Genomic DNA, 21,719 nt, shown 5'->3' on the forward strand with positions numbered 1-21,719 from the left:
GCAAACTTAGCTTGTAACATTATTTCCTTAAGAATAAAACACATACACACACACACACTCTCTCTCTCTCCCAACAAAATAGGGAAATGTTTGTTGGCATCAATACCTCCCAAACTTATGACATCATATAGGTGACAGCTGAAAGTTTACATTTTGAAGTAGAAATGGATGGATGGTTGATTTTCAGTTATCCAGTTGACCTTTCTTCTTCTTTTCTTCCTTTGGATTTTTGCATGTATTATACTGATTGTTTGGAGTTTGCTGGCAGAATGAAAAATCTGACTCTAAGTAATAAGCAATATGAGTTTTCTGGTGAAAGAAATAGTGGTGTCTAATTAATGACCAGCTGAACCATCACACATACTGCTAATGCCTTGCTATTTGTTCTACAGGGTTATGCAGGAGAGTCAGTTTTTCCTGACTTTACCAATCCAGACTCTATTGCATGGTGGACCCAGCAGGTCACTGAATTTCACAAAGGTCTGAAGTTTGATGGTGTGTGGATTGTAAGTTATCATTCCAGATGTAAATACCCACTGGAAGTGGGCATGCCAAAATTTCATGTGGAGGTTGACACTGATCTATAACAGTATGATTGTTTTACTCCATGCCAAGTATATAAAATTAGGAAAATTAGGCTCCTAAAACCCTATGTTCTTATTCTACATTTGCTACCAACTGTTTGTTCCATTTGATAAAGTCCTTGCTTTTTCAAAGAATTCCATTTTTCCTTATTAATTCAGTTTCAACTCAAAATTTAGCAACATTAAATGTGATGATTGGTGTATTTATAGCATTAGTTCATAAAGATGTAGTCATATGGGACTTTGTGGCTTTCATTGTGGAAAATGGAAAACTTTCTTTGAAAACTTCAGCTATATTCTTTAATTGTTCCTTTGTGGAGTATAAGGCAGAGAAAGTAAAAAGAGAAAATATTTCCTGTCCTTAGTTTTTAGAATACATTCAAACAGCAACATCAGCAATAAAATCTTTGTAGTTTATAAGGAAAAGATCAGCCCTTGAACTATTTATCTTAATTAATAGATTAAATAAACTTACAAAAGTTAAAACATGTTCAATGTCATTTGGAGCTGTGCTATAACTTCAGTGGAATTTAACCCAAATGACTTATTTTTATAAAAATGAAACAGAGGCTAAGGAAAGCTGCAGAGGTTATTTAAAACCTGAAAGAGGTTAAGAGGAGATCTGGATGTCCTGGGTTTTAGTTATAAGCATTTCCTGTCCAGCTAGCTTTATATCAATCCATTTTCTCTCTTGTGTGTTTTGTCTCTGAAGGAAATGGATGAACTAGCCACCGTTGCCCAAGGCTCCAATGATAACAAGTGCGAGTCAAACAACTTGAACTCTCCTCCTTTCACTCCCAGTAAGTTTTGTTGTCCCTCAGGAACAAGGCAGGAACTAGACACACAAGATGGAGTAAGTTTCTTACTTATGTTGTTCATATTTCTTTGCCAGAATCTTGTCTCATAGGCACACATCAACTTCTAAATAAGTTAATCTTTGTATCAAGGCCTTGAACTTCTAGAATACTTCTAGAGTAGATGGGCATCTGGACAGCCTTTAACAATGTTCTTCTGTTTGTCCATCCTTTATGTATCCCTGAAACTAAGGTTTGGCTGCTTTTCAGCTCCCTTTTGGTTACTGAAGGGGTGCTGATTTTTTTGTGTGTGTTTGTGAGTTTAAACCATTTAAATGTTTGCAAAGTCTTTGTCATGCTTACCTAACAGCTTTCTTCTTTCCTTGGTCTGGGTCTCCTACCTCTTTTATTCCTATTCTAGATCCATTTATCATTTTTGTTTCTTAATCTCTTAATATTATTCTTGGTGAGTGTCCTGTTTTTGTTTTTCTCTATAAATTCCCGTTGAATCACTGTCTGGTTGCTCAGACACACACTTCATTCTGTCCTCACAGTCATTTGTTCATTCACATGAAACTAAAATATTGCTTCCTAACTGAACCACTTCTAATGATTTTATGGTCCCACACTACATGTTAGCATGACAATGATACAGGTGTGACTACTTTTGGCCTTAGGAAAATTTTAGTATTCTTCCCACAGTTAACAGAGTTGTGATTTTCACAAACTGCAAGAAATAGAATTTTCCCCACAGCTTATCATCCAGTTAACTTTCCAGCTCCAATTTTTTTTTCAGCATGGCTGATGGGAAAGTTTTAATCTTAATTTGTTCCTTGTCACACCTCTTCCTGAAGTTATACTTCTTAGTAAGAAACCAAAACTGAGAACGATATCAGGTAACATGCACAGAGAGGAGAGAGAAAATGAGTATAAAACATGGAGCATTCTAGCTTTTAAAAAAATGAAAAAAGAAAAGCCACACCATGGATTCTCAAAGTTCTCATGAAAATATCTGATGTCACATGACTCCTACTTTTTAAAAAGCTGTGATATAAAAGTGAATGTGCCCCTATACACATCAGTCATCCCTAAGCATTGTGCATGCAGTTCTCTTAGGTTATGTATGTGCAGATAGAGAGTAGGTGCTTCATTGTGCAGCTTACTCAGATGCCTCCGCTTACCACCATCCTTTGTGAGTTCCAGGGACTCATAGCTGGTTCAATGCAGACCTGATGTAGAAACAGTAAAGAATAGCACTTAAAACATGAAAAGGGTTTTGCCAGGGGATTGGCAAAGGAATAATAATGAGGAAAGGATTAGATGTCTATTTAGTTACAGTTGTTTGATGGGAGAATTACCCCCACTGCTGTGTGTTTTCTCTAGGCATCCTGAATGGCTCCCTGTTGGTAAGCACCCTCTGCATGGACACAGAATTTTACTCAGGCCTTCACTATGACGTCCATAGCTTGTATGGCTACACCATGGCAAAAGCCACAAACTTGTAAGGCTTTGGTTGTTTACTTGATTCTAGATTTGGGGAGGTGGGAGGTGAAATGTGGGAGATAACAAGTAGATGGCATTCTCACGCATAAATATGTTGTTCAAATATTATTTGTAAGTATAGAAATACGGAAATTGGCACATAGTAGTATTTAAGGTGTGTAACATTTGATTTTCTATGTAAATTTAATTTTGATTGGTTTATGATTAAGGTAAACTGTCATTTCAGTGACATTCATGGGCAATAAAATGTAAGGCAGTTGGAGGCCACAATGGAAAAACAGCCATGGTGCCGTTACTGAATGTATAAAGGTCACCACAGAGTTTAGGAATTTTTTAAAATTTTATGTTTTTTTTTTAAATTCAAGTTTTCCTGAGTTGTCTTACTTTCATCTAACAATATGCTGTATCTCAGCCTTCTCCCTTATCTCTGTTCAGTTCTTTTCTCTGAGTGTATACACACACACACACACACACACACACATGCACACGTACAAGTACAATACACACACACTCACACTCACACACACAATCTAACACACAGACTCAAACACTCACACTCACACACACATACTCACACAACTCACACAATCACACAATCACACACACACACACACATACACGCTCACACATTCACTCACTCACACTCTCACACTCACACTCTCACACTCACACACCTTGCAGAGGTGTGGTTCATGCAGCCATGTTAAATAGCTCATAATTACCTGTAACTTCAATTCTAGGGGATCCTGGCTTCCAGGGACAATTGCACCCACACACATGTGCAAGCCAACACGAGAGAGAGAGAGAGAGAGAGAGAGAGAGAGAGAGAGAGGATGCATACACACACCCATGTAATGTATATGCATATAAGTATCTTAAGCCTGCTCCCTTTGCAGTGTCTCACAGCGTAGTAAGTGCCAATCACATAGTACTGCTTAGTTTTCACACTAACCACCGCAGACTGACTGATCATTTTAAATTCTGTGTCTCTGTTAGGAGCAATGCCATTGTTAACTCTCAGAATCTCAAATGATAACCTTCACATCATCTTTAAATTTTTTCTGATAATTTAGAAATCACTTTGTTTCTACTTTTGAAATTTTATTATTATCACCTCTTACACATTTACAATCACCTTTTAATTCAAGTCCTCCCTATTTTCCTCATTACTGACTACCCATTTACTTACCTCTCTGGCTTTAAACTATCTCTAAATAATTGTATTTTCTACCAATTCAAAGTGGTGTTCAAGGGCAGGCAACACCAGCATCTCCTGGAAAGACATAAAGTTCAGCATCCTGAGCCTCAATTTGAAACCTGGGAATGAAAACAGACTTTTACCAACATCTCAAAATATCTATGCTTTCCTCATAGATGCTTGTGTCTAAAACAGAGGGTTGCGACAGAGAGTGACGAAGTCACACGCAGCAGGGAATGTTGGGAAGGAAAAGGGTTTCAGGTTGCTTCACTGCCAGTGTCCCTGTGTGATAAAAGTGCTATAAAAGCATAATTGGTTTGGTTAATATATTCTAGTATATTCTAAAAGCGATGGTTAATTGTTTAAAGGTGACTCATTAAGACCAAAGTGCCTTTCTGACATCCCTGGGCTTAGAGGAACGGGCTAAATTTTTAGAAAACAGTAGAGGTAAATGTACCTTGGCCTTTGGGTATGAGGTAGTGTTGGATTTAAAAAGTCAATGTTTGGGCCAACCTTAGTTACTTCCTCACACCGGTCTGTTGTCACTCACAAGTCAAAAGTTTTCATTCAGTGACCCAGCACCTGAGAACTGGAGGCATGGATCTGCTGAAGGCTTAGCTCAGACTTAAGTGGAGTCTGAGCCAAGTTTGGGGACAACCAGCAGTGTGCTAGACTGAATGAAATGTATCTCTCTCTCTGGGATGAAAGGAGGCAGATTTTCTCAGAGCTCAAGAAATGATTATTTAAAGGGCAGACACAGATAGGCGAGGAAGAGAAATAGAAAGTTCTCTGAAACAATTTTTTTTTCTAAGATGCATGTTCTCTAATCCATGCTGCATAAAGGCCTTCTCTGACCTCTTAGCTACATGCCCAATCCTGTTTCAGTTTCACTTTGTGTAGGCTCTTACTGATGATTCATGGTGCAATAAAGATAATGAGGGTAAACTGTCATGCAGTACACACCAAGACAGAACCTGAGCCTGAGCCTGAGCCTGAGCCTGAGCCTGAGCCTGAGCCTGAGCCTGAGCCTGAGCCTGAGCCTGAGCCTGAGCCTGAGCTTGAGCCTGAGCCTGAACCAGGGTTATTATGAGAAGAAGGATTATAAACCAGGCCACAAGGTCTGGACGAAAGGGTGCAAGAAACTAAGCAAAACAAAAAATCTCCAAACACTGTGGTTAGAGTAGATGGGGCCGCAATCTAACTTTCTGTGGCATATGACAACTAGTGTCCTCCAAAACAGCTGGAACAAAATCAGATCCAACACGATGTAGAATTCATTAACAACAACAACAACAACAACAACAACACCACAAAAAACAAAACCAAAACCAAAACCAAACAAACCTGTAATCAGGAGTACAGGAACTCAGAAAAATTTCTTCACAGACCGGAACTGATCCATATTATCTTATAGAAGATGGTAAGCCTCACACAGAAGAGAGGAGAAAGTCTTAAAAATGGCAAACTTCTTAACAAATCTACTTTTTAATATTTGTTTTTGTTGTTTCCCATTTGGTTGAAAAATCAATTGCTGTCCCTGGCTTAAACTGAATCCTAGACAGTCACAGACTGCCTCACATACAACCAGCTGGAATTTTTTTCAGGGCCCTGGATGCTGTCTCCTCTTCCACGAGGAACTTTATCTTATCACGGTCTACTTTTGCTGGGTCTGGCAAGTTTGCTGGTCATTGGCTGGGAAACAATGCAGCCACCTGGGATGATCTCAGATGGTCCATCCCCAGCATCCTTGAGTTTAATCTGTTTGGCATCCCCCTGGTAAGCCTCATTCCCACCCTTGATCCTTTGTTACTCTTTCTGTTACCATTCTTTCAGGTGTCTGACAGGCTAAGGAACATGTTTCAGTGTCTATGTTTTGGCAAAATCAATTTCTATGTGTGCTGTAAGATGGTTCTGAAGAGAGAATGATATAAATGTTAGCACTGGTGTATCTTCCATACAGTCTCTGTCAGTAGGAGAGAATTACAATGAATCAAATGTGTGAGTATAAGAAAAGACAATCCTGTCAGGAGAGGAACAGTGAAGGGGTAGGTATGAGATCAGAGACTGAATGATGAGGTCAAAACAGGCGCCCCATCTAGTCAGTTTGCCTAGTGTATCCTATAATGAGCATCTTCATGTTTCTCTCATTTGACTGGGGCTTGTTCTGGGACTTTGGGATCTTTTAAACATCAAATAATATTAGTAAGAGTTTTCTTTCCTTCTCTAGACAATAACACAGCCAATGATTTTTGCCTTTATAGTAATACTTTGTTTGCATGTGTGTTCAGGTCGGAGCCAACATCTGTGGCTATAAAAACAATGTCTCCATAGACCTCTGCACAAGGTGGATGCAACTCGGAGCATTTTACCCACTATCCAGGAATCACAATGGTCCTGAATACTGGGTGAGTTCCAACAAGAGAAATGATAGGACATTCATGGATAACACCTACCTATTTTCAAAGAGGGGTCCTATATACTGTCCCTTTGCTTCATGAGAGTAGTTACATTTTGAATGACACATCTAAAAGGCAGAGTGTACAGATGAAAATTTGGGAAGGATGGATATTTATATGTTGAGTTGCTGTCAAAAATGTATCCACAAAGGTATAAGAACTTTTGGCATATCTTCTATGCTGGTAGCGGGGCATGGTGGCACTGGCCTATAAATCACAGCACTCAACTAACAGAGGTGAGAGGATTGCTGCAAGTTTTAGGCCAGTCTGGTTTGCATAAACCAGTTTAAAACAAACGAAGTTAGCACATGTGGGGCCCTAAATTCGATAGTACTACCACAACCAACAAAATCTATAGTGCTTCAATTGCTTGTCATAACTTTGTAGAACATAGGACACTGGGAGATCAATTTTATACTAATATAAAATTATTAAAATAACTTAGATTAATATGTTAATCTATATATCAACACTAATATTAATATACTTAATGTAAAGAAGATCCTTCATAAACAAGGGAGAAAGATTATGGAGGGGTATGTCAGTTTAAAATGTTTTTTATCTTGAAAAGTTTGGAAGACCATCCCTCTGTCGTTTCCCATGATTCATTCTACCATTATTCTTTTTATCTAAAATAATATTTTTAATGGGAAAGTCTACAGAAGTATTTTAAAGTCCTTCTTAAGGTTTTTATAATGCAAGAGCAACAAGTAAAGTAATTTTCTTTTATTTTAATAAAATAAGCTGCAATTGAAATATTTTAAACCAAATGGCTTTGGTTTTAATAAACTCACTAAAGTGGCCTTGAAGGTAAGGAATGGATAAAATGCTTGCTGCACAAACGTGATGAGCAGACTTAGGAAGACCAGAACCCTGGTAAAAGCTTGGCAGGTGTGGCAGTGGCCTGTGATTAAAACATCAGAGAGAGAGAGAGAGAGAGAGAGAGAGAGAGAGAGAGAGAGAGAGAGAGAGAGAGAGAGAGAGAATCCTCAAAATAAGCAGGCTAGATAGACTATCTTGAATTGTTGAGTTCCAGCTCAGCAAGAGATCCTGCCTCAATAAATAAGTGTACCAAGGAAGACACTCAACATCAACTTTGTGCCTCCAAACTCACACCCAAACAACTGCATTTGTGTGTGTGTGTTGGCTAGTTTTATGTCAACTTGACACAAACTATAGAGACATATTGGAAGATAAACCTCAACTGAGAAAAAAAAAATACTACCACCAGATTTGGCCTCTGGGCAAATTTTGGTGCATTTTTTGATTGATAATTGATGTAGGATGTAAGAAGACCCAGATCACTATTGGTGTTACTACCCATGGGTCCTGAATGCTCTAAAAAATGAACTTGAGTGTCTCAGTTAATCCATCAGTTCCTGCCTCAAGGTTCTCGATTTGAGTTCCTGTCCTGAGTTTCTACCTTGACTTCTTTTGATGATAGACTGTGTCATGGGAGTGTACACAAAATAAACCCTTTGCTCCCCACGTTGCTTATGGTCATGGTGTTTAAAACCCTAACTCAGACAAAAAATATATATCCACATACATGAGATGTATACAATATACCCATATTCATATCACACATATACATATACCAAAAATTTTTAAAAATGCAGCTCTTTTGAGTAAGTTCATGATCATTTTGATCTGGTTCTTGCCTTTGTGCAATGAAATGCGTTTTCTTGGAGGATGCAGAGTCAATCTTCATAGTATTTTATTCTTGGGTTCCTTTATTCGTTCGTGGTTTGGAATGCTATGAGTGTTTCTGAAGGTGAATGGGACAGGGAATGTAGGCAGTGTTCACAAAGCCTGTCTTGTCAATGCACATGTAGATAACAACACTCAGCTCACAAGGTGACCAGAGTAAAGAGCTAGTTAAGATAAAGAACTCTGTATACCCTTTTAAATTGAAATTTGGAAGGTGAAACAAATAGGGGTCATGCAACATATATTTTGTGTGCTTCAATATATTCATAGCATTATTATTTAGCTAGTGTTCAGTGTAAGGAATTGGTAGTTAGACTATTTATATCCCATTCTTTTTAGCAAGACCTCAAAACTCAGCTTATACTTTTTGGCACACTTAATGTTGCATGTTAAAATTTTAGCATATAAAATATATATTAGAATTTATATATAATCTCATAAAACAAATGAGGTAACTAATGGAAACAATATTTTTCATTGATTCAGTTTTATGATTTGCACTTGAGTTAATCATCAGTCAGTTAGATAGAGCAGGATTCTTCAGGCTTCAAAATATATCTCAGTGTTCCAGGTACCACAACATCCAGCAGATCTCCAGATTTTCTCAGCTGAAAGACAGTTGATGGATGCCCAAACCCACCATTTTCTGCTGTGTTTATCCTCAGTGTTTTCATGAGCCATACATTAGGGTCATAAAATGACTATATTTGGGAAGGAGTTGGGCCTATTATAGAGAAAAGCAAAGGGATAGATTCACACATTTTCCCCCAAAATTCAGCTTTTATCATGTGATATATATGTATAATTTGGAAGAAATATATATCTTCCAAACTCTATGTAGTTTAGTTCATATTATTTCAAACTCTATATAGATATATTTCATATCTTCCGAACTACATAGAGAGTGAACAAAGTGAGTGCTTACTACTGACAGCAAATGAAAACCAGATATCTCTGCTGAGGTGTTCTTTGTTTGCTTGTTGATGAAATTTGCACAAATCTGTCCTTATTATCTTTTTACAAGTTGTATTATTATGCCAAGGTACATAAAAGGCCATTTTCTTTGGTATGTAAAAAATGAAACGAACTATAATGGTTAAAACAATTCCAGAGGAAAGTACACAAAAAGGTTAAAAGTTGCAAATTTACAAAAGTCCAGAGAAAGAAAAGTTCTGGAAGTTAGCTCACAGTTAGGTAATAAAACAAAAGTGAATGGATTTCTAAACTGTAAAACTAAGTTTAAAACAAATGATTGTTGTTGTCATCTCTCAAGTGAAATATAAAATGCCTCAGATATCTATTGAAGTGTCTTTGGAAAGAGTAGATCCCCTTTGGCTCTTTTACACCCACTGAAACCCTTAAAGTATCTTCTCGTCACCTAAGACTGCTATAGTCTGGCCTCAGAAGACTTCATGAAGTGAAAACTACCTCCTTGTGCATCATTGGAAAAATCATGTCATCTTTGATATTTTTCAGCTATAAAACAAAGTAAACAACTACATTCTGAAAATGTTTCATCCTTCTCCAAACCAAAGAACATGACTGTCTTTGTATGAGAAAGCTCTGTACCACAATAGAAATATTCACTAATTGCTTCCATTTCTTTCTAGGACCAAGACCCTGTTGCCTTTGGCAATGACTCTCTGCTATTGCAATCATCAAGACATTATTTGAACATTCGCTACACCTTACTGCCCTATCTCTACACCCTCTTCTACCGAGCTCACACACTGGGAGAGACAGTAGCAAGACCCCTGGTACATGAGTGAGTTTCTAGGACAAGGCTCCCCTTCAGATCACAAATTACCTTCACCTTGGCAGTATAACAAGGTCTATTAAGACATGCAATGGGTGACTGCTTCCATTTGGAAACTGCACTCACTTGACTCTGTGTGTGCTTTGTGTCTTATAGATTCTATCAGGACCCAGCAACATGGGCAGTGCATGAGCAGTTCTTATGGGGGCCCGGACTCCTCATCACACCCGTGTTGTATGAAGTATGTTTGTTACTGGAATAATGGGATGGGATGTTACAGTTGTCCTCGTAGCTTTATAGCGGAGCAGATATGATTGTACTTAAGTCTAAATATAAATATAAATGAGAACAATTATGAGTGTTTGGAAAATAAGAATTCTTGGTTCCAATGATACATCAACTAAACAGTTTCTATGTTGTAAAATTACATTTAAACCTACATTATTAGGCACATGGTCATACAATGACATGGACTTGTCTCTTGGTGTGTGTACATCTGTGTATGTGTGTTGAGCATTTTGATATCTTCTCATCCTGACGGGTTGGGAAGACAGAATAAGTGTGCAGAGGCATAATGGGAGAAAGTAGAGTATAGGAAGATACAACCATGGGCAAGGGTGAGAAGTAAGGTGTTGGGGAAAGATTGTTATTATACTGATTATCTTGTTTAAAAGCATTGCAAAGATTGCAAGCCAGAAAAAAGAGAAAGATAACAAAGGCTCTTTGAGCTGGTGATGTCTCAATTATATCTAATCAACAAGTGACTTTGCTCTGCTGTGGATATGGTTGGCTTAGTCTACTCTGAACTAATGGACAGTGAAACTCTGAACATGAAATTCTCTGCTTCTAGAAAATGCAGGAAAACAGAAACCAAATGAACATAGTTTCTAGGTACAACATGGCTTTGAATAAAGGGTTTGGCCTTTCTGGGTTCCCATGTTTTATTGGTGTAACAGGAGGATCTCAAATGGCTCTTAGGATTATTCAGATAGCCGTGGGCAGCCATGTGGATGGAGGTCATCTTTAAACTATAAAAGGTGTGTGTGTGTGTGTGTGTGTGTGTGTGTGTGTGCATGTGTTTACACACACGCTAATATTGCTTACTGACTTTATTTTCTTAGGGCATGGACCAAGTGAAAGCCTATATCCCAGATGCCATCTGGTATGACTATGAGACGGTAAGTGAAGTGGTTTCTAGCAGAGAACAATGTTGAACCAAAAGGCTTGGGAGTTCATGGTAAGATAACACAAGGTTTTACAATCACTTGATTATGGGTAATGTTTTGAGCCATCTTAGTCCATTCAGGATGGGATAATAAAAACCTTCACACTTGATAATTTATAAACAACAGCACTTTATTGTCCTCAGTCCTTGGAGGCTGTAAAGTCCAAGATCAAGGTCTTCTCCACTTCACCAATGCTAACTTCTCCCTGAGCTTTCATAACTCAATCACTTGTCCAGAGAAATCACTTTTTCATAGTATCACATACAATATTAGGTTCCAACATATGAACTTTAGAGGGACATTGCCCTTCATGTCACAGTGGAAGCCATTTTTAATATCTGCAATAAGTTTATTGAATCTCACTGTGTCAGCCATCTCAATCTGACTGCTATGCTGATAATTGGGACTAATCACGTCATTAGCTGTTGTCTGTGGAAAGCAGACAATTCAAGCTCAGTGTGGAAATCACAGTAAGTCAGTCAACTTTCTGTTATTATAACAAATATCCAAGATAACAAGGTTATAAGGAGAAAGGCTCTCTATATTTTTGCCTTTGATTTCCAAAGCTCTAGTCTTTGGTTTTATTACTTTTGGCTGGTGGCAGACTATTTGGTGAAAGCATAAGAAGGAACAAAATCTCATGGTTAGAAAGTGACAGACAGTAAAAGGAAGAGATCAGGGCCTTACAATTCCCACTGAGCATACACTTTTAATAACGTAAAAGCTCATGCTAACCCCACCCTTGAAGTTTCTAACAACTCTCAATTCCATTGAGTCTGGGACCAGGTCCTTAACACATATTTTCATAGAGGACAGCCAAGATGCAAACCATAGCACACCACAGTATAGTGAGGCAGACAAGGTGGTTAGGTTGGTGTCTCAGATCTGCTCTCTGCTACACATATACTTTGGGGGAAGTTGCCTCACTTTGGAGATCCCCATCTTCTTGTCTCTAAGGCAAAGTTGACTGAAGTAGAGGATCTTTAGGGTTTTTCCTGGCTGCAGTCTCCTATCTGGTCTGTTTTCCTTTTGTTGCTTAGGGACTGGCTATCCAAGAAAGGAAACAGTTTATAGACATGCCATTACCAAGTGACAGGATAGGACTTCACCTTCGAGGTGGCTACATATTTCCCACCCAGGAGCCAAGCAGAACCACAAATGCCAGGTAAGTTCCTGTGTCTACTCTGAAGCTTAGTGAGGCTTCATGGGGGAAACAAGCAAGGATCAAGAGTACATGGGCCAAATGAAATACCACTACTGTCAGCAATCTTCTCCTTTCAAGGCTGGTCTCAAATTGTCTTTAGAGTGATAAACATAGTCTCACTTTCTTTTTCATTTTTTTTTTTGTCTATTTGGATTGAATCAGATGATAGGAATAATCAAAATAATCTTCACAAGAGCTTCCCTATGGTCAGACATTATCTTAAGGTGCATCTGCCAATACATGAGAAGAATTTAGTAGGGGGCAAAAGTCAATATTGTTTGGAGTTTCAAGGCTCAGATTCTGCAGCAGAATTTCAGTTCAAACTCTGGCCTGAAAACATCCTACATGTGTTAGCGTTGGACAGTATGTCTGTGTTCACATTTGCTACTGGTAAACTGGAGGGGATGATGGCCTCACCTTTGTGAGGGATAACTGAATTAATATAAAGGACAGTATCTGGAGCACACTTACAAGAGTGCCTGTCACAGGATCTAATCAGCCTCGTTAAAATGATCACAAACCCACCTCACCCCACCATTGTTCTTACATTCTCTCTTTTCCACATTCTGCTACTTTTTCACACCATGTTTTTACAAAATGCTAACATCTACTCAATTTCTGGGATACACTCTGGAGGATACAGCCCTAGGCATCAAGGGGTAGATTCATCAAGGGCCAAATTAATCTGTTTCTGCCTTTGTTCATTGTCTGAAACTTGGAATTGCTCTCCTCAGCCGGAAGAATCCCATGGGACTCATCATTGCTTTGGATTATAAGCGTGAGGCAAAGGGCCAGCTGTATTGGGATGATGGTGTGTCTAAAGGTAGATTTTTCCCATTGATCATAGTTGTGTTTCTTAGTAAGAATTCATCACTAAAGGCTTTGCAGTGAGGTACCAAATCCATAGTTAGGGATATATTTTAGTATCATAGAAAATTTTAGTATCTTAGAAAATTAAAACTCATTATAAAAGTTCCATTATCTAAGGACAATGAATTAAAATAGACTTCACATGTAAACCTTATGTGTTATTGACATGGCCAAAGTATGAATAGTATTGCATTTGATTCTTTACTGCATATCACCATTAACATCAAGGAATACCTTTTGGTTATTAGCTTAGCAAGACACTGTTTCAGTTACCATTGAGAAAGATATATGTGATGTAGGTCTTTTGTTTTGTACTGTAAAATGTGACATGACTACCAGAGAGAAGCTTTGAGATTAATAGAATTAGAATTTGTAAATATTCCATACCTATTATTATGCTTCATGCAAAACACATAGAGATGAATATGCCATCAACTTTGACCTTGAAAAGTTCACAGGTCAAGAGGATAGAGACATTAAAATATTTTAAATGCTAGCAAGTCAAGCTGTAGAGTGCCATGAGACTTCAGAGGAAGTTGTCTATTAAGGTTCTACATAGATCGGCAAACATGGTCTTTTGGTTGAGCAGAACTGTATACAGATGAATTCAAATAAGGAGGATGTGACTCCATAATTTCATTGTCTCCCATAGTAACAGTATATACATATTACTTCATCTCTTTCAGGCACAGTGTCTGAAAGAAAGTACATTCTCTATGATTTTTCTGTTGCATCTGTAAGTACTGCGTTCATAGACTATACATTTAGTTCTTTTTTTTTTAAAGGTTTTAGTGTTCTACATGTGTTTTTATTTCCCTAAAATTTATGCCTAAGTCATAAGTTAGTGCATTTTTTTATAATGTAAGAAACATCTGGACTATTCCAGAGTGTCTGTCTATTTTATATTTTATCCATTAATAAATAAGTGATACTGTTTTTCTACATAACTACTTGTATTTGAAGCTTTCCATATTTTTCATTTTACCCATCCTGTGTGGCAATTGCTTGGGACAGTAGTTTGTTTTATTATTTATTCAATGTCTAATCATATCTTTGCATATGTCTACCTATCTCTTTTATATTATGTTGCATAAAATATCACATCTTTGTCTATGTTCTGACTAGAGGCTTTTTGGCATTAGTTAACAGCTCATTTTTAATATCTATACTTCATTAAGCATGTGCTTTGCAAATACTTTCTTCTGTATTTAGGCTTTTCTTTTCTTCTTAAAGACTTTTATAAAGCAAATATTGAAATTTGGGTATTCCCAGCTTGCTGTTATTTTCTTTGCTGGACTATGCCTCTTGTTGCCATGTGTAAGAACTCTACCTGGTCTTAGAACCTCAGTGTTCTCTGATGTTTAACCCCCCTTCCAAAGAAGTGTTATTATCTGTATCTATTTTATTACTTATGATCAATTTTAACTAATTCATATATGTTAGACTCAGGTCAAAGTTCAACTTTTTGCCTATATAGGACCAGATAGCCCAGCACCTTTTGGAAACAGATCCCTCCTCCTCTGTATTGCTTTTAAAATTCTTGCAAATACCACTGGAGCCTTTTTGTACTCTGTATAATTAGCAAAATGTGCTACTTTACCTCGGAGTGCAGCCCCATCTACTTCTGGGTTTAGCTCCGCTTTGCTAATTTTTAACTCTGTTTCTATAAATAAGTCATTTAATTTATCTATGAATTGCCTCCATCTTTAAAAATAGGGATTTCAACTTCATAGTTTGCCGAGTCATCCAAATGGGATAATATATGCAAGACACTTAGCATAGTGTCTGACATATATTAAGCATTCATGAAATTTAGCTTTTATCATTAACACTAAGTTAAAAATTACTGTAGAACATGTGTGTGTGTGTGTGTGTGTGTGTGTGTGTGTGTGTGTATGTGCCACTTGGATTTTGTGTATGCTTGGGTCTTCTTTTTTTGCTTTGTAACTACTGAAACTTATAAGTTGTGATAATATTTTCTGAGCAATAAAATTTGAAAAGAAACACTTACCCAACTTACCCAAAAGAGGAGAGTGCTGGTGTCTGAGTCAACACCTGCCCTAGGAGAAGTCATTGATCAACTTAGAAATGAAAATGAACTTAGATAATAAAAACAGATAAAAAGACATCATGTAGATGCTGAATGTGAATATTTATATCTTTAAAATGACTTTCTCCCTCCTCCCCAGAATAGTTTACAGGCAAAAATTATAAATAATTTTTATATTTATGGAGATTCCAATGACATCAAGTTCACAGACATCAGAATCTTGGGGATGGACAAAGAACCAACTGATTGCAATGTTTTAACGAATAACAATATCATCCCCATTTCAAGCTACAACTACAATGCTTCAGCAAAGGTGAGAGATCATTCTATCTGTGGGACTCTGGCTGAAAGCCTTGTCCTGGGATTCTGATAGCTTTCCCTCCTTTGCCTTTGTGAGTTTGGATAGTCACAGAGACATTTTTTTTCTTGGGACAGCCATCTTGTCATAGAAGAAATGTGTGCATGCAACTATGAATCCCTCCTCATATTAGCATTGAAACTTTAAAGAAGATAACAAGAATTAGTGCCCTATTAGAAGTTCTTTTCTGCTTAAAACTAGATAAGATGTCCTCTGATGGAATGGTAAAAATGAGGTTCTGGGGTATTTGCAGTTTGTCCCTTGTTGAAGTTAGACCCACCCTTGAGATGCAGTTGATACTTTTTCTTGTTACAGTTACTATAAGCTTTTTTCATGCTCTCACATAAAATGTAAGTGGGAAAAACATAAGCTATAGTCTGACTTAGCTATCATTGTGTGCTTCCCTTACTTAATGAACTAATATAGAAGATTATATTTATTGACTTACTCATTTACTTCCTGAGAAGTTCATTGTTTCTTAGGTAAGCTATCTTCCACCAGAAAATACATATAGGACAGGATAGGAACAAAACTTCTAGGACTAAGCACAATGAGGTACTGATACTGGTCATTTTCTCCCCATTGTCCCATTGTAAGATCTTAGGCATGCTATTAAATCTATATCATGGAGACAGCCACAATACTCATAGCACTGGGCCACTCTTCAGAATTAACACACAAACAGAATTCTGTAATACAATTACAGAATGGTAATATGATTGTCACATTGCTTGGCTTCTATGCAATAGATGCTCAATAAAACTGAGCTATTGATTAGTGTCATTAACAAGAATCACACCAAAATGATAACAAGCTTTTCTTTATTAGATATTTTATTTATTTACACTTCAAATGCTATCCTGAAAGTCCCCTGTACCCTCCCCCACCCTGATTCCCTACCCACGCACTCCTGCTTCTTGGCCCTGGTGTTCCCCTGTACTGGGGCATATAAAGTTTGCAAGATCAAGGGGCCTCTCTTCCCAATAATGGCTGACTAGGCCATCTTCTGCTACATATGCAGATAGAGACACTAGCTCTGGGGGTACTGGTTAGTTCATATTGGATAACAAGCTTAAAACTGATAGACATACTGTGATCCTGCTCCACATTACATACATTCATGTGGCTCCAAAAGGTTACGAATCAAGCAAGTTCCAAGTATTCTGGGTGATACTAGAGAAAGAGCTTAGTTCTGACTTCCACACCATCAGCCAAGGGCAATATCTCCATAGCTCTGAATAACCTGGTTTGTCACTGGAGTCTTCTCTTTCCCTAGATGTTGATCATTAGTAACCTCACAGAACTGAAACTGGGACAAGAATTCTCTATTGAGTGGAAACTTGTAGTCAGTGACCTGGAGAAGTTTAACTGCTTCCCTGAGAATCCTGCAGTATCCGAGGAAAGCTGCAAGCAGCGGGGGTGCCTCTGGGAGGTAATGACCACAATGACCAGGAAGCTGTAAAAAAATTACAGCAGGTAGCTGAACAGCTGGACAGCACTTTGAAGAGTTTGAGGACTTGATGGCCATTTTAAGGGTGTGCTGATGTGCATTTCATGAACTCCATGTGATAGGTGATCAATAAATTCATTGCCATTCTAATCACTGCTTAAACTATGTCATTCTCCTGAGTGGGTGTTTGCATGTGTCTGCATTCTCCCTCCTAATAAATACACTAATCATATTGAATTAAAGCACATCTTAATGACTTCATATTAATTTGATCATCTGCAAAGATAGTATCTCTAACATGTCATATGCACACTACCACACTACTCGGGCTTAAAACATCTTTTTTTTTTTTTTTTTTTGTGGGGAGCAATTCAACCCACTTTTTTTTTTTGAAGTTCATTCTGTGTTGACTGGCGCCTTCAGTAATTAGAGTCTCAAAATTGTAAGTGTAGAAGTTCACCAAGAATTCTTCTTACTGTTCCAGCAAGCAACGATTCCTGGAGTACCTACCTGTTTCTACGACACCATTCCCCAGTATGCTGCCAGTAACATTCAGTACCAGCCCACAGGCATCACCATGGACCTGACCCTCCTGGAAAACTCAACATCTGCCCGGGCAGCTGCAGCTCCAAGAGTTGTGTCTGATCCTCTTTCTGGAAAGATCAGCTCTCTTAAACTGAGTGTGACTTACCATACAGAAAATATGCTGCAGGTCAAGGTAATCCTCACATGACAGTTGCTGATTTTCTTTTTTGTAATCCTTCTCTCATGTATTATATCCCCCTAACTATAGTTTTTCCACCATCCTCCCCTTCCAGTTCCTCCCTTTTACCTCCTGTCTCCCCCATATCCACTCCTCATCTTCCTTCTCTCTTTCCCTTCAAAAGAGAGCAGGCCTCCCAGAGATATCAAATACGGCATTAAAAGTTACAATAAGTCTAGGCACATACTTTCATATCAAGACTGGATGCTGAAGCAACCCGGTAGGAGGGAAAGGTCCCAAAGCAGGATAAATAGTCAGAGACAGTCCTCACTCCCACTGCTAGGACTACCACAAGAACATAGTGTTCTTCATACTGATGTTTTTGATTCAAGGCTTTATACAGATGAGGATATTAAAAGACTGTTAATGGCCCAGCACGGAAATATGTGCCTTTAATCCCAATAGTCAATAGGCAGAGATAGGTGGATCTCTATGGAAATTGGTCTGTTGCTCTGAATAGCAAGTTTCATGCCAGCCAAAGGTACCCTGAGACTCTCACAAATGAACAGACAGATAGACAAATGAACAGTCAGATAGACAGACAGACAATTAATACAATTCCCTATCTTACAGATACAGAAGCAGAAGATTCAAGAAGTGAAGATCAGAAAGGAGTAGACAGCTAGTCAGGATATGAACTTAGACCCACCACAGTTTTGTATCTTCTCTTATGATCAGTATTCTGCATCACACATGTCATTAAAACCTATCCCCTTGAGAAGCATGAGTCTGCTTTGTGAGGAACACACTGGCGAGACTCTAGCTTACTCCCGACAGTTTTAGCAGTTTCTGCAGTGGGCACTGTTAACATGTATCAGCAGCAGTGGAAAATCCTCATAAACTCCTTTTTCCCCTTCCCAGATTTACAGTACCAGTAAGAAAAGGTATGAGGTCCCAGTACCCTTGACTATCCCTTCTCCACCACTTAACACCTGTGAGAACTGCTTGTATGATGTAAGTGTTAAGACAAATCCATTTGGACTCCAAATTCAGCGTAAAAGCTCCGGTACTGTAATGTAAGATCTGTTTTTGTTTGTTTGTTTGTTTGTTTCTAATCAAAGCAACTGTAGATCTAATTACAATGATTTTAATTACTGCAGGAAAACCCCTAATTACCGAAACAACATATAATTATGAGCATGTTTGTTGAAGTCAATATGAATTTCTCTTGATTCTCTAGGAAATTTATTTTTCTACCAGTCATTAACTCAGAAAAAGTAATGAAAGATTTTTTTTAAAAAGACATTATTTGATTTCAGAAAAAAGAAAACCTGCTGTTTATTGTAATTGCTAATGAGAGCAGAAAACTACTTAGTAAGCATTAAGTATGCAAGGGTTATCAGTCATCAATCAAGCTATCAACCAGGTTTTGTCCTACTGTTGAAGGTCTGAATTTTGCCTTAGAAGTTCCCTGACCCATTAGTGATTATCATTTTCATGGGAATGTGTGTTTTTTTCTGTGTGGGGCTTTTGTTGATTTGACTGTGTATCCAGTTTTCTCTATTTCTGTCTTCAGGAAATTTCTTGTAATCTCAAAGAGTTGTTTTAAAGAGTTTCAAATTTTTCTGTCTCACAGTAGCTTTGGAGACCTCATGCATAGGTTCCCACAAAGTAACGTACCAGGCTTTAAAAACTGGTCATAGGAGAATAAATGAGACATGGTCTTTCCTCTCAGTAAACCCATGACTCAGAAAAGGGACAAATCACAGAATAGAAGTGCAGTTGTGAAAACTTGAAGCTTAATTATGGCCACTGCTATGTGATGGTCATTTCACAACATTTGAACTTGGATCCAGATAATTGGAGGCTTCCAAATCTGTATTTTGTTTTCTCAAGCCTGTGATTAATGCAGGAAAACCCCTAATCCCTGAGACAACATAGAATTATGAGCATGTTTGTTGAAGTCAACATGAATTTCTCTTGATTCTCTAGGAAATTTATTTTTCTACCAGTCATTAATTCTGAAAAGGGTAATGAAAAGTGATGTGTTAGCTTACCCTAAAAGTCTGCTTTTGCATTGCAGTTGGGATTCTCAGCTTCCTGGCTTCACCTTCAGTGAGATGTTCCTTTCCATTTCAACTCGTCTTCCCTCTCAGTACATCTATGGCTTTGGGGAAACAGACCATTCATCTTTCAGAAAAAATATGAGTTGGAACACATGGGGAATGTTTGCTCGGGATGAGCCACCATCAGTAAGGACATGAATAAAATTAGCAATCATGTACTCTTTATATAAACTTACTCAGATTCTTACTCAATGTTCGTAAATATTCCATATTCATCAGCTTCTCCTCACACTAACCAATTATGCTCTCAAATGCACAAGGGTGCATATCATATTCCTTTGCTTGCAAAATATTTAATTTCTCTACTTCTGTGGAACACAAGTTTTATATATTTTCTAAAAGATTGCAGTAAGTGTTTGACTGAAAAAATTAAAGATACAATGTCTATTTCTGTAATCAAAGCTAAGATAGATTTATGTAATAGTAAAAGGGGTACCAGAGTACAGATCTCACACATTTTTACTGAGGATAGAAGACAAGGTCAAACAAGGCTTTGTGAAGAACATGACAGCTGAGTTCATTCACCATTTGCTTTGTGATATGGATTTAATTTATTGGAGTTTCTATTTGTAGTTACCTTATTGTATAGACGTTATGGCTTCCTCCCGGCTCCATGCGCCCAGATATAAGACTCAGACTCAAAATATATTTTTAAATACTTTGGCCACATAGCTAGGCTCTTCTCTGACTTAGATCATAAGTTAAAATAATTCATTTATTTAAACCTTCATCCTGCCATGTGGTTGGCTACCTGTGCTCAGGCACCATGCTTCCATCTTGCCACACCTTCCTGGGAGGCATCTTTTGTACCTGACTCTATTTCAGAATTTTCTCTGTCTGCTGGATATTCCATTTTCTATTCTATCCTTTCCTATAGGCCGCAAGTTTTTAAATTGACAAGTGATGCATCCATACAATACACAATATAGTCTCTCTATGCTGTTGTTTTTTTCTTACAGTACAAGAAAAATTCCTATGGTGTTCACCCTTATTATATGGCATTGGAAGATGATAGTAATGCCCATGGGGTTCTCCTGTTGAACAGCAATGCCATGGGTAAGACAAAGATGCACTCTTACATGCCACCATATACAACTGTGACCACACTAATGGAGTCAAGGGTGTTACTAGAAATAAGGATATTTAAGGGCAAGGAAAATACACAGGCTTTATTTTATTTATCTATTAATTCAAGATTTCTGAAATACTCCAGGCCATATAGCAAGTGTAAAATTTTGGCTATCCATAGCTGCTTATTTTTTGTGAGACTTTAGCTTCTTTTTCACAGGGTGACATATACTATTTGATACTGTGTATTTTATTTTAGGCACATGGAATCCACCACAATCCTATTACTTAAGAGAAGACTTTCCAGAGGAGGTGGATATAACGTAGTGAGAATGAAATGGCCAGTTTTAGTACAGATTCTCTATCTGTGTGATTTATAGCTCATTATCAATTTGGCTTTTTCCAATCTTTATAGATGTAACACTCCAGCCCACCCCTGCCCTGACGTACCGCACCATAGGAGGGATTCTGGACTTCTATATGGTTTTGGGTCCAACACCTGAACTTGTAACTCAGCAATACACCCAGGTTCGAATCATGTCTATCCACTGACAAACCATCATGTATTTGTTGCATATTGATATCATGTTCTTAACACTAACATAAGATTCTTTTGTTCATTGTACTCATGGGTACTCTCATGAAAGGATTGGTAATCTTCTT

The 21,719-nt window shown here is 37.8% G+C and overlaps 1 protein-coding gene across 1 annotated transcript in view; it reads left to right on the forward strand.

Moving 5' to 3' along the window:
- The window catches only part of Mgam2 (maltase-glucoamylase 2 (putative)), a 78,174-nt gene that overhangs the window by 24,523 nt on the left and 31,932 nt on the right, over window positions 1–21,719 (forward strand). The window contains 18 exon segments of the mRNA XM_021165279.1: window positions 393–506; window positions 1,297–1,384; window positions 2,762–2,879; window positions 5,684–5,855; window positions 6,368–6,484; window positions 9,856–10,010; window positions 10,158–10,242; window positions 11,123–11,179; window positions 12,268–12,392; window positions 13,166–13,254; window positions 13,988–14,037; window positions 15,491–15,664; window positions 16,986–17,141; window positions 17,644–17,877; window positions 18,784–18,938; window positions 19,946–20,114; window positions 20,948–21,044; window positions 21,472–21,584. Of these exon segments, the coding sequence (XP_021020938.1) occupies window positions 393–506; window positions 1,297–1,384; window positions 2,762–2,879; window positions 5,684–5,855; window positions 6,368–6,484; window positions 9,856–10,010; window positions 10,158–10,242; window positions 11,123–11,179; window positions 12,268–12,392; window positions 13,166–13,254; window positions 13,988–14,037; window positions 15,491–15,664; window positions 16,986–17,141; window positions 17,644–17,877; window positions 18,784–18,938; window positions 19,946–20,114; window positions 20,948–21,044; window positions 21,472–21,584 (2,268 nt within the window).

This window comes from Mus caroli, chromosome 6, assembly GCF_900094665.2.
Source record: "Mus caroli chromosome 6, CAROLI_EIJ_v1.1, whole genome shotgun sequence".
Classification (NCBI taxonomy): Eukaryota; Metazoa; Chordata; class Mammalia; order Rodentia; family Muridae; genus Mus; species Mus caroli.